The 12,739-nt window shown below is 46.0% G+C and overlaps 2 protein-coding genes across 7 annotated transcripts in view; one reads left to right on the top strand and one right to left on the bottom strand.

The window, feature by feature from the left end:
* The window catches only part of ARMC2 (armadillo repeat containing 2), a 66,487-nt gene extending 56,587 nt beyond the window's left edge, over nucleotides 1–9,900 (top strand). For 2 of the 5 annotated variants that reach the window (XM_035900313.1, XM_035900312.1), the window contains 2 exons: nucleotides 1,933–2,090; nucleotides 6,553–9,900. In XM_035900313.1, the coding sequence (XP_035756206.1) occupies nucleotides 1,933–2,090; nucleotides 6,553–6,710 (316 nt within the window). In that variant the 3' untranslated portion in view covers nucleotides 6,711–9,900. The remainder of the gene's footprint in view (nucleotides 1–1,932; nucleotides 2,091–6,552) is intronic. The other 3 variants (XR_004842760.1, XR_004842761.1, XM_035900314.1) reach the window with 3 other exon arrangements.
* A 1,815-nt stretch (nucleotides 9,901–11,715) lies between these two features.
* SESN1 (sestrin 1) overlaps nucleotides 11,716–12,739 on the bottom strand; it is a 58,321-nt gene continuing 57,297 nt past the window's right edge. For both annotated transcript variants that reach the window (XM_035900315.1, XM_035900316.1), the window contains exon 10: nucleotides 11,716–12,739. This exon is cut by the window's right edge and continues 475 nt beyond it. The gene's annotated coding sequence lies outside the window, so the exon portion shown is untranslated.

Raw genomic sequence — 12,739 nt, 5'->3', positions numbered from 1 at the left:
CTGTACCCTATGTGGGGTACGGTTAACAGGCACCATTAATGTTGCAAGTGTGAAGACTATTTCAAGAACTATGATACTCCGCATGGTCTCTTGCAATTTTTGTAACTACTTAGTACTGCAGCGAGAACTATCTGATGTAGCTGTGCACAGCAGAGAATAAATAGCTCCTGAGACACCGCTTTTAAAGGGTTCAAGTTTAAGGCACTTTCGCTGTAAGTGGTATTAGATCTTGAAAAACCACTGCGGATGCAACAGTTGTGGCTTTGATGTTCAGATAATAGTGGATCCAGCTTAATTGGAGCAACATGAAAGATCATGTTCCTATGCTTGTAAAGCAGTTGATACAACCCACATTTACGAAACAATATGCCTAACTTTGAAATGCTTTCCTGTTCGTACATCATATAATTACTTTTTTTTTACAATGTAAACAATGCATAGTCTGCTCATCCTTCCTTCCCATGTTCTAGTTGACTCACAAAATACAAAGCTGAAAAGAATAGAAATAAGTTACAGGCAAATTGAACAATGAATGTGAGAAATTTCTGTTATATAGAATTTCTATTATATAGAATGTAGAATATTCTGTAGAATATAGAATCATATAGAATATAGAATTTTCTATACTGTCTGAAAATTTGTGAAGAAGGAAGGAAAAACAGTAATAGTATGGAATAAATCTAGAGAACTTGGAAGTGATTGTTAAGGAGGTCATCCCGACTGAGCCAAGCCAGCTCTGTGGATTTTTGGAAATGAGGTTATTGTACCAATATATAACGGCCCTAATAAAACACGGAATTAGTCTCATCAGAGAGTTAAACTTCAGAAAATTAGGGCAAGTTCTTTTGGCTTTTCATTAGATGCCTCCCAGTCTTCCACAGTGACTGCCTTCAGACAGGAGAGAAAAAGCAAACCTCTTTTTGGTTGCTTTTCAATTACTGCTATTTTCAGCCATACCTGAATGTAATAGTTATCCCATGTTCCCTTTACTAATCACCAGATTATAAATCTCAGAGTGAAGTAGAGAAGTGAGAGAAAGAGGGGGTCGTAGGGTTGGGGAAGAGAACAGTGAAGTGAAGGATTACTGTTAGAGGGGTCACTAGGGACAGCAGGTGAAAACCACCATTCACTTCTGCTGCCCCAGGACTTGTGAACCCTGCTGTTTGGAACTCTGGATAGCTACTGTACGTAAGCTGGTGCAGGCAGAAAAGTTACAGCTTAATTTCGGAGTCCTGCTTTTGATCTAGCCTGTATTTGGTATCTGCAAGGAAGTGAGATTAGAACGTCAAAGAACCTAATGGTCCTTAATAAAACTGGCATTTCTGAGAGAAATACAAGAAGGGGCAGGATCTGCAAAATAGACTTCACTGAATGTAAGAGGTAATTCTGTGAGTCATGGAAGTAGCAAATTCCTTTGGATTTGTCTTCTGGTCAGATCCTCTGATGTGTAATAAGCTGGACATTCTGGCTGAAGCTTTTTCTGCATTCATACCGTCTTTTCCAGATGAATTCGTGGTGCCTGATAAGGTTTGGTTTGCATTGCAATCCCCTCTCTAGTGGTAGCTACAGATTTGGGACAGTCACAGGTTGTCATGAAATTTATTGGAATTTTAGTGTCTTTGAGATGGTTACATTTGTGATGTTATGTGATTGAAATTGGTCAGTTGGGTTAAAAAGTTATAGGGGATGGACAGACGCAGGCGGGCATATGTGCATATGAGTAGACAAAAGGCATGTTCACATCCTCAGGGAACTAGACTAAGCAAAAAGGGGGAAGTTACTGAGGAAGAAAGTAGCATCTTAAGTTTATTGATGTAGAATTTTCCTGCAAACTTTCATGGAGTCTGCACACGTTTCTAGACTGCCTAGATTTTGAAGGGTTTGGGAGAAAACTACATGGAGCAAACCACTGTTTTTGTTTGATACTGACAGGTTAGTTGACTGTTTACGAGACTTTGGGCCGGCTGACTGGCAGCTGGCTTGTTTGATATGCAAAACCCTGTGGAACTACAGTGAAAACATCACAAGTGCGGCCTCATGCTTTGGAGAAGATACCGACACATTGCTGATGCTGCTCACATCGCTCCTAGGTGGGATTCATAACTTTGGTCTCTTTTCCTTAATAAGAGAAATAGAAGCAGAAAAATCAAAGCAGTATTAGTTCGGGTGGGAAGTCTGTTGTGCAGCTTTAAGCAGTTGGCCGGTATAGACTATCCAGCAGCACGGTGGTCTATTGCCATTCAGCACATTCCCTCAGCTCTTACAGATTGCCAAGGTGGAATTGGCCGCTGTCACTCCCCCACTCCAGTTTGTCTCGTTAGCATGCCACTAATGCTTTTCACCAGCTGCCGTTTTGCCTGCTTGAGCCAGCTATCCCGTAGACCTTCAGCACAAAACATGCTTTTCACTGGATGTGGGCCCTTCTGGCCTCAGGAGGTCATTGCAGGTATTGACGGAAGCGGGGGCTCAGCTGTGATGCACCTGGTTACTGCACAGCATGCACCGGGCACTCTGGGGAATATGGCTTTCCCCCATAGTCGGAGGGCTCTCTGGGGCAACAGGCCGAGCTTGCTGCTTGTGACAGGAGTCCCTTGGCCGCCCGCCTGTTCTCACTATGATCTCCTTGTGGGCAAGGACAACATCCTGACCAATTTCTCATCTGTTCCTTAAAGCTAGGGAGGGTGTGCTCCTCCACAAGTACAGGCTGGAAGGTGTCTACAAGTGGATGTTAAGACCCTGATTTGCTTAGTCAGTTGGACCTTTTCATCTGCACGTTTATGTTTGCTTCAAATTTTAGAGAGTTTAATTGCTATGCAATAGTCCTATAGTCACTGTATTTAATTTTCCTCCTTTATTTTATGAGCGCGGCTTTGGTTATGATTTTGTTTTGGGTAAGTCACTTGCAATTATCTTTTTAAAAAAAAAAATCTTTAAAATGTAAATGGAATTGAAGCAAACCTTAACTAATTTTGATTTGGTTTCAATTGGAAATATACTACAGATGTATGCTTGCTGGGGAGAAGGCTGCATGTTAGTCAGACGCAGATAAAGTGAGATCCCATGGTCTCTTGGTTTTAGACAATCAGAAAAGTGGGTGGATTTGTGAGGATTTTTTTTTCCAGTTACAGTGGAGCTACTGTTATTCATTGTTGTAGTCATTCCTTGCATTACATTTCTTGCTACGATACAGCATATCTTAATGTGGGCAGTAACTCCATCTATTTATCTGAAAATACTCTGTTTCAAGATCATTAGTGTGCTTTTTAACATTCTGCAACAGAACTGCAAACTTTACAGCCACAATCATGCTTGAATTTTCTGGCATGCAGCAAGGAATATATATCTTTGCTTTGGAAAATTCATACTTATTTTTCTCCTCTGCATTTAACACTGCTTATTCCAGCAATTAATTTGACTGCAGAGTCCAGGCTGGATAGTAATTGGAACTCTCATTAACCAGTACAGCTTTCACGAACTGGAAGTTCATGTACAATTGCAATTGCAGTTACAATTGCAATTGTAATGACAATTAATTAAAAATAGGTCAGAATTAAATCCGAAGGCTCGTCTTTCTTCACACTGTAGTCGGAAGAGTAGCTCTAGAAAAAGCGTGTACTATTCATTGGATCTGTTTTCTCTCTGTGTTAAGTGCCAACAAATTTTAGCAATAGCAGCTGGTTAATATTGTCCTGCATCTTCCTCCTCCCATTGTATCCAGTAACAGCCTTGAACCGTCACCGCTCTGATTCTATCATTCAGGAAGCAGGAGGCAACTGCTGACAGTCAGGGGACTGTACTTAAGCATCAGCACGCCCTCAGGAAGCGGAAAAAGTAGAGCATGGCACAGCAGACACCTCACTTCACCTGCTGTGCTTGGCCTCCTCCCCTTTATTTTTCTTTCCCCTACCTGGCGCAAGATGACAGAAGATAGGAGGGAGCCAAAAGGGAGCGGAAATAGCCTGAAAAGATGTTGGGCCCGAGAAAGGCTGGACAAAAGGCTCCATTTGATTTTTCTTTTTCCCTGGCTGATCCCGGCAGCCTGAGACACAGTGGCACTGCTTTCCAATGGCACTGTCTTTTGCCTTCTTTCAGCTGCTCTTGAGTCTCATGTCACTTAATTGGCTCAGAGCTCCTGGAGGCTGGTGTTTCCAGGCCCCTGGCAGCAGCTTTGCCTTGCCCCCGTCCCTCAGGAGACGCAGTGGAGATGAGCCTCTGTCTTGAGAACATTCTTCTGTTTGGTCATTCAGTGAAATCTCCTTTCTACCCCTCTTTTACCAGGTGTTTTTCTTCTGCTCACCTTTACCTCTGCTATCAATTCAAGGAGGTTATTTTGGAATCTCAGTACATGCGAACTCTTGCATGGCGTGATACTAGCTTCCGGGGCTCCTGGCCCCTGTCTTGCCGGAGTTACAGGGATGGGTAGCCCTTGCAGACTGGAGTCTGTACTCTAGTTTCCAGCTTCCCCCACAGCATGCAGACCCAGTCTTGCTCCTGGGCTTGCAGCCAGTTCATATGCTGTTTGGCCAGTACCCAATTTTGCCTAGTTTTGAGGAGGGTCGTGGGAAAATTAAATTATCTGAGGATGCACAGCTTACATGTGGGACACTGATCCTTGCTGCTCCCCAGTGTTACTCACACTCTGCTTTGGGAAATGTACTGTTCTGGTTCAACACTTCATCTTTTGAACTGGTTCTGACCCTTGTTCTTGTGGGCTGGAATTCCCGACCTCAGTAATTCCATAAACATTCAATCAACTTCTGGGGGGCACAGCTGTCTGCTAAAAGGGAGAAATGTCTCTTGCTCTGTGTTAGAAGTTAGTTAATATGGGTAGAAGGATCGTTTCAGGAGTAGGCAAAGAAATTCTGCCTGAAAACAAAAACCATAATCCCTTGTCTCCCTCTTCAGGGTCTCTCATCTCTGTTGCTGAGATTCATTTTACGTATGTTGGGCTACCCTGCCGTTGATAGGACAAGAGCAAGTGGTCACAAGTTGCAATAAGAAAAATTCCAATTAAATATTAGGAAAAGAATTTCCCACTATGACAGAGGTCAAGCACTGGAACAGGCTGCCCAGAAAGGCTGTGGCATCTCCATCCTTGGAGATGTTCAGCACTCAACAGTACATGGACTAGAGCAACCTGATCTACAGGGCTCTGCTGCAGAGGTCTCTGTCCAACCTAAGTGATCCTATGACACCATCACATACAGATCTGATGTCTGAGGCTGCATTTTATCTCTGATTACAGGGTTTCTTTCCGCAGAGAGATGACATGGCTTCCTTCTTGAAAGAATGGGGTTTTTTTCTCTTTATTACAGAAAGCCTCTAAATGGTGTCTTGTCTTTATGCAGAACCCTTTTGGAATCTACCTCACAGTCAGCATCTCTCTAATTTTGGCAATTTAGGAACACTGCAGTGATGTAAAAGTCAAGCACTGTTGGCAGTTACTGGTAACTTCTATGAAATGGAGCCCATCTCCATGCAAGAGCAATGTCGTCTCTTCCGTTACAGTTGTTGCAGCTCAGGCCGTACGCTCTGCACAGGCACCTTGGCTGCCTTCTAAATGGGAAGGAATAGTTGCTGTTCGAGTGTCTCTTTCCTACACAAAGTTTGACTCAAAATGAGGGTAACTGAAGTTTCTCTTCATCTCCAAGTTGTCTTTTACCTGCTGTCAATGTGCAGTAAGCTCTCTTACAGAGTTATTTATTTAACAGGTTGTGAATCTGGTGCTCTTTCATAGTCTAGATAAAAATAAGTCACCCTGCCTGTTGGGTGCAGGATTCTATCTTCATTTTAGATCCATTTATGGCCTAAAGGCTGTCAAGTATCCCTCTGTTAAACTGCATGAAAACATTTGTTCAGCGTTATCAGTTGTGTTTGTAGATTCCTGACTCAGGAGCATGCTTCTGCTTGCAGACGCGATTTCTTTCTTCTGTAAGAGTTTATTTCTTTGCCACATCCAATGCCAGGCAAAATGGAGAGAGAATAACGAGTGAGGACTTCCTTTCATTCCTAGCATTGCTTCTCTCTCTTAAGTGTGTCCCATTATCTTATTTACAAAATTTTTGAGGAAGGGAGGGCATCAGTAATATAGTAACAGCGTGGTTCAAATTCTTTAAGTATGATAGTAGATACTGTTTGCAAGAGTCTTCATGAAAGGATCAGCAGAGCAATTTGCAACAGGAAAAACATTGTTGTAGTTAGATGAATTGATTACTTATGGTTAGCAAAATTGCTGTGGGTAACGTTAAAACCCAAGCAGTTTCCAGGCTGGCAGTCACAGTAAATGCTTGATCTTGGGGACACTGTTTTGCTACACCTGGGAGGTGTAAGAATAAGAGAGCCTGCAATACCCTTGCTACTGTTTTACTGACCTTAATGTTCTTTATTTTCAGTTAAAGCCAAGTCCCTCAGACAGTGATGCTTAGTTAAACTTGGAGTTGTTTTTAAGCCATCAGCATTACACCACTGAGAAGTTGTATGTGCTGTGGTCATAAAATAATGGTCGGGTATATTTTTATTCAGAACTGAATATGATGTTTTTCTTGATTGCAGATGAAGAGCTAGCATTGGGTTACAGCCTCGACAGAGATTTAAGGGACCACCACAAACTGTATTGGGAAAGAGAGTTCAAACCTGTGGCAGAAAAACTTCTTGAGAGAATCCAAAGCCATCACTCCCTTCTTCCAACTGTGACTATTACTCCATTTTAATCACACTTTTTTTGTTGTGGTGGTGGTGTAGATTGCACAGCTTTACATTTCTTATATACCTGTACATTGCCATTGGTAGGCATGCTGGAGAGCATGGGAAGTTAGTTTTAAAAACAGTCAGTGAAGCCTGGATATACTGGATATTACCTTTTGAGAAGCTTGTATGGAATTTTTGCAGGTGTAATTACTTTTTACAATATATTTGAGCTGATCAAGCATCTGTTCAGTGTGATTTGTCTATTAATTGCATAGTTTCTTTGCAGGGAAAATGAAACAAAACTATTTGCTGAACTTTTAATTTTTAAAAGGTAAATTACCACTGGGTACCTGGACCTCTGTGGTTCCAAAAACGCTGTGTGCTATAAAGAATGTTACGTGACAGGAGCCATATCTTACCTACAGGCTTCGACATGCTTTTACTTTATATGAAATTCTGCGACAGAGGAACCCAGATGCTATTGGGGCATTCTGCAGTGGTCAGGGGTAAAGCTGCTCCCCCTTCCTTCAGAGATCCCCCTTTACCTGATACTGTGTGGCTGGGGTATCCCAGCTCGTGTCTCAGTGCTTGAGGGATACAGGTCCAGCCATGCTGGTCAGAGGCTTTTCTGAATCGGGACTTCACATCTTAAGGCAGAACACCCATATCCCTGACTTGAGAGAAGATTTTAGCTTATCTGGGTTGTTCTTCTGGCAGTTGTTCCAACATTCCCAGGAACTGCCTGTGTGCCTGTACTCCTCAGACTGTCTTGGCCAGCTGTCTCCCCTGGGCTCATGTCTCCATCCATGGGGCAAAAAAAAGGTTCTATGTCCTTCACGTTCCTTCTGACTGCTGCTGACTTGTTTATTGCTCGGTTTTCATCCTTTCAGTGTGTAAAGTCCCTGCTTTTAGCCCATGGATTAGCTCAGCAGGTGCATCACTGGCCTCAGGCATTAACACTCCCAAGTAGCTACAGAAAGCTTTACAGACCTGACCCATTTGTCTCTTTTCTGACCTCAGATTACTGAGAATAAGCCCCTGTGCAGGGGCTGCCAGGCTCCTGGCCCTGATCCTTCAGGGCAGCAGCCTCGCACTGCACCAGGAGAGCAAGTCTCCAGCCTGGCGATCCCTGCAGAGAGGCTGAAGGCATTTGTGTTCCTGAGGAAGCAACTCTGAGCTCCCTCAGCGGCACCACTCTACCGCTGGCTGCGCCTGGACCTCTGCTTCCAGGTGAGGAGACAGAGCGAGGAGGCTGGGAAGTAGAAGGGCAGGGAAAATTTTTTTTCCTGGAGTAGGTCCCTGCTTCTACATTCTCGGGGGCATCCTTACTGTTGGTGGGGCAGGGGAGGGGAAATTTCATGCTCCAGATTTTAGGAGTGGTAAGGGGAAAACTTCGGTGAAGGTAATGGAATTAGCCATGTTCCTTTTGTCCCAGCAGCTTGGGTATTTCTTGTGACCAGCAAGGCTCAGCCCTGCAGTGAATCACTTCAGGAGTGTGTGTGTGCAATCTGCAGAACTGCTCAGCAGTTCAGTATCGTTTGGCTCCTGATTTGAGCTCTGCTGAGCTCAAACAGATCCCAGTTACCCTTCCGTCTTTAGCCACTTTAATTTTAGCTGAAGTTGAGGGAGAAGGTAAATGGCTTTGATTCATTTCTCGGAGTTGCTTTTTGGGGGTATTAAAGAAAGGACGATGGGTAAGTACTGCACTGTGGGGATGGAGCTGGAGGCATTTGTTCTTGGCATTCACATCAAGGCAAAAGGCAAGCAGCAGGCTGTGTAACGCAGGGTGGGGACGCGGTGGAGAAGGCCTTGTGGCCAAGCCCTGTCAGCAGGCCTGATCAGAATTGACAAGTGCCGAGCATCCATGGGAAGGCAGCCTGAAACCGGCGTTCTGCTCACGTCAAGGTGGATGTGTAGGCGCTTAAGAGTTGTTCAAAGGAAACGCGAGTTAGGTCAGTCATCGCCCATCAGACTCAGCAGGGGCCTGGAGCGCTGTGCGGCGTGTGTCCTGTAGCACAGGGTGAATTTGGGTATCCCCCAGTGGGGCGCAAAGCTGGGGCAGCTGCTGCGCGTGAGCTCTGGCCTGCGACCGCTGGGGGAAGAGGCGCGTTCAGCCAGGCTGGGTCGAGCAGAGCAGGCAGCAGCGGCCTCGGAGCACCCAACAGCAAAACCCAGCAGTGGCTGCGTGGAGCTGCGCGGGCCCGTGTCTTACTCTGAACAAAACTTGGGGGTAACAAGGAACGAGCCCCAAAACGCTGAATTTCTGATGTATTCTTGTGGCTGCTTCCGCCATTTGCGTGCCTTTGCCACAAGCCTCCATGCAGAAGCTCTCTTCTGATGTCAGGAGCCCATTCCTGTTTAGTGACCAAGTACCTGCCCTCTCTCATGCTGCTTTTCTTCATCCGGGGTGGGGCGGGGTGTGCGCACACCACACACGTGCACAGCGTTCTGAACTGAACCTACAGAGACGATGGAAAAGGTGAGGGCTGCTGGGGAGGGCTGGTAATTGCCGCTCGCAGGGGCGATGCCTCTGCTGAGCACAGACTCAAAGAAAATCCTGTGTGGGTGCTTGGGTTTTTTGGGTTTTTTTACCAGTGTCCCACCTGGGCCCAGGCAGCCAGCCATTTAGTTCCCTTCGTGCTCCTTCCCTGCCTCGCCTGCGGTTTGGACAGGATCCCCAGCCCACGCCGTCTTTTGGGGTGAGTTGCCACTACTGCTTAGTGCCCACAACATCTGGAGGCTCCGCAGGGGCTACTGGGGAGCCCTCGGGGCTTACAGGCTGCACCAGAGGAGGGCAGCTCATGCCCACCAGTGGCAGGCGGGGCTGCTGTGGCTTGTCCCCCATGCCCTGGCATCCCGACGGGGCTGTGGCTTGTCCCCCATGCCCTGGCATCCCGCGCAGCTGCTGCTCTGGGCAGCCCTCACCACTTGCATGGAGTGTCTGCTGACTTAACCATTTTTCTTGCTTTGTGAAGACCAACCCCACCAAACGCCTTCGGTTGCCACTCTGCTTAACAGCCTGCCTTGTTCTCTTCTACTTAGGACCACAAACGCCTCGGTGTTTTTCATGGAAAAAAAAATCCCCAAAAGTTTTCAGGCCATTTCTTGAAGTAAGTAACTTTGTGTGTGGTGAGGAATGCCTGCACGTTGTGGTTGGCGCTCCCTTTGAGGATGGGACCATAGGAAACCGCTGACCCACGCGCTGCTGTGCTTACTGCTGCAGGTACCTGCGTGTGCCCGGAGAGCGCAGGGTGGAAATGGCCAGTTTAGGCTTGGAAAAAAACCAACCAGGAGAAGGAGGTGCTGCAGAAACTCCATTTGCAGCCTGGGAAGACTCTCCTTCTGTGTCCTTAGGCATAGCTTGGCTTTACGATGTGCCCTTAGACAGGAAAGTTGTGCTCTGTTTTTGGAACATTAAAAATCCTGTATTTTTAGTTAAGAGGAAACGGCAGATGCTTCCTGTTAGTCACAATTTTTGACAGTTTATTAATCTTTCTCCCCTAGATCTTTTTAGGTATTTTACCTTCTTGGACTGTAAGCTTAGAACTCTTCTCAGCATGTTCTGTAGTAAGAGAAAGCAGTCTGAGCTATCTGAGAACCGGGCTAGGGGACAGAAATCTTAATTTAATGCTACCTGTGGGATTGGGAAAATCCATGTCTTTCCTGCCATACAAATAAGGCTCCTACCTTCCTGTGAGCAGGGAGGAGCTTCTACACGCGTGTGTACCATACCCCCGTTGCAGCCAGCTGTGGGAGCGTGTCCAGGAGAGCTTGTCCCTCCCTTGTCGCAAATCTCCCTCCTGGTCCCTCCTGCCCTATGTTCCTCAGGCTGCACAGACCTGACCCTCCTCCGGGTGCCAGATACCCTTTTGGCAGTAGCCTCTGAGAATTAGCAGCCTAATCTGGAGCTAAAAGTTCACTACCAAAGGCTTTTCAAGTCAGTTTAACTCCCAAATTCACGTTTAGACCTAGTTGTTATTGAAAAGAAGTGATTCTATAACGATACAGTTGGCATCTCCAAGCATAGCGGGCCCATTACCTGTTGTTGCAAATGAGTGGAATGCACCTCGTGCAAACGAGAGCAGCAGCAATGTGGTTTATTGTGGTAAAATGGTAATTCTGAGAGAGGTCAGCGAATTTGATGGAGTTAACGAAGTTTAATAATGGGGGGTCTGCCTGGGTTCAATAAGGGTGAGGGTAAGGTTCACCTTATTAATTACTGCCTGGAAGAAACAGGCAAAGAAAAATTCAGCTACACTTGAGTTAGAGTGGGTCACCAAGAGAACCAGGGCTGTAAAAGGGTAAGGAGGACCCTCCCCTTCAGTCACGAGGTGCAGCGTAGACCCCCCCGCCTGCTAAGCGCCTGCTCAGAGAGGACTTGAGGTGCAGCTAAGTGCAAAAAAAAACCTAGTCTCAGACTTGGTTGATGGTTTATGTGTAAGGGATTGCAGATGCAAAGCTCACACAACGTCTCATTAGCGTCAGTTCAGCAAGCAGTCAAAGTTACTGCGGCACAAATCAAAGTTGCCACAGTCACTTCCCAGGGGCCTGCTGTTGGTAAAAGGTCTCTCTGCCTCGAGGAGCAACCGTGAGAGGCGTCCCAGCTCAAGGGGCGATCCCTGCCACGCTGCCGAGTGGGGAGTGCTCAGAGGTGGCTCCCTCAGGCTGTCCTATTTATGGGATAAAGTGGTGAGCTCACAGTCAAAGTGCATGCGCCGGGAAAGGTGCGCCAGAGACACCTCCTATCCGCACCTTTGTTCCTTGATGGATGAGTCTTGGAAAAGCCCCTGCTATTCGTGTGTCAGGGGTGAGATGGGTGGTCTAAGCTCATACGCACCGATGCTCTCTGTGCCCCTCGGCTCCTTTGTGGGTTTTCGGAGACCAGATTGAAACTTGGGGAGTTCATGGCCCGGCCCCAGCTCAGGCCTTTACCTCTTCTGGAGCCTGCACCAAACTGCCGCCGGTTTGGTTAAGGGGTCACACGCGTGAGGAAAGCAGAACCCCCATACGACAGAGCGTATCAAACTGCCGCCGGTTTGGTTAAGGGGTCACACGCATCCGTCACACCTGTGAGGAAAGCAGAACCCCCATACGACAGAACGTATATGAGGAGAGGAGGGAGGACTAGGGGAAGGATGAAAACATGAGGAACGCGTGCGAGGAGGTGCTCCTACTACAGCTGTAGTGAAGATCTAAATCTATTTTTGAAACTTTTCCTCCCATCATTTAACATTCCGTTGAAAAAGTCACAGTTTGTCATCATGTTTGCTCAGTTACCGTTTCAAACATTCTAAAATAGTCTTTGAAGCCGTGAGCGAGCCAGTAAGAAGGGAAGCGTAGAAGTGAAATCACACAAAAACGCCAAGAGAAAAAGTTGTTACCTTTATTTAAAAAATACCAATAATACTGACAAATTTAAAAAGCAATTCACACTCATACAAAAGTATTCATGTGTTCTCCAAACCCACTGGATATTAAATGTCAGCATTTTAATCGTGTTTTGATTTACTAAAAATAGATGGGTTTTAGCCTAGTTATTTAAGCAACGGCAAAAAAAAAACCAAACCAGTAAGACCAGCGTTGGGCATGTAATACAGTAGGGCTGTTGGGCAGCCTGGAACGACGTTCCCACACCTTGTCCTAGCTCCTCAACAGCTCTCGCTTCATCCCTGAGGAACAGGACAAGAAGCTACTCGACCCCTGGGGTAGGCAGGTCTCTAAAAAGCGCTGAGGACTGGAGTCCTCTTCTTTCCATAGGAAGACCATTGCACTTCGGAGCTCGCCAAGTAATGCCGACCGAACGTCCTGTAGCATTTTAAGGCTAAACTATTTGAGAAAATTGACTGCTATCTTTCAAATTATCAGTGTGGACAGAAGAGTTTTAGTTCCGATTAAAAAAGGAATCTAAATAACAAGGCTTTTTCCAAACCACACACAATAAAGGCTCAGACAATAGCAGTGCTCACTTTCACTTTTAGCTTAACTGGAACAGCCTGTGTCTGTTCACTCCACCAGCACAAATAGCAGCATCAAGATTTTCTAAAATTATTCT

Source organism: Egretta garzetta, unplaced genomic scaffold, assembly GCF_000687185.1.
Source record: "Egretta garzetta isolate BGI_Z169 unplaced genomic scaffold, ASM68718v1 scaffold138, whole genome shotgun sequence".
Taxonomy (NCBI): Eukaryota; Metazoa; Chordata; class Aves; order Pelecaniformes; family Ardeidae; genus Egretta; species Egretta garzetta.
Note: the sequence above shows the minus strand (reverse complement) of the source record. Positions and strands in the feature narration are given on the sequence as shown.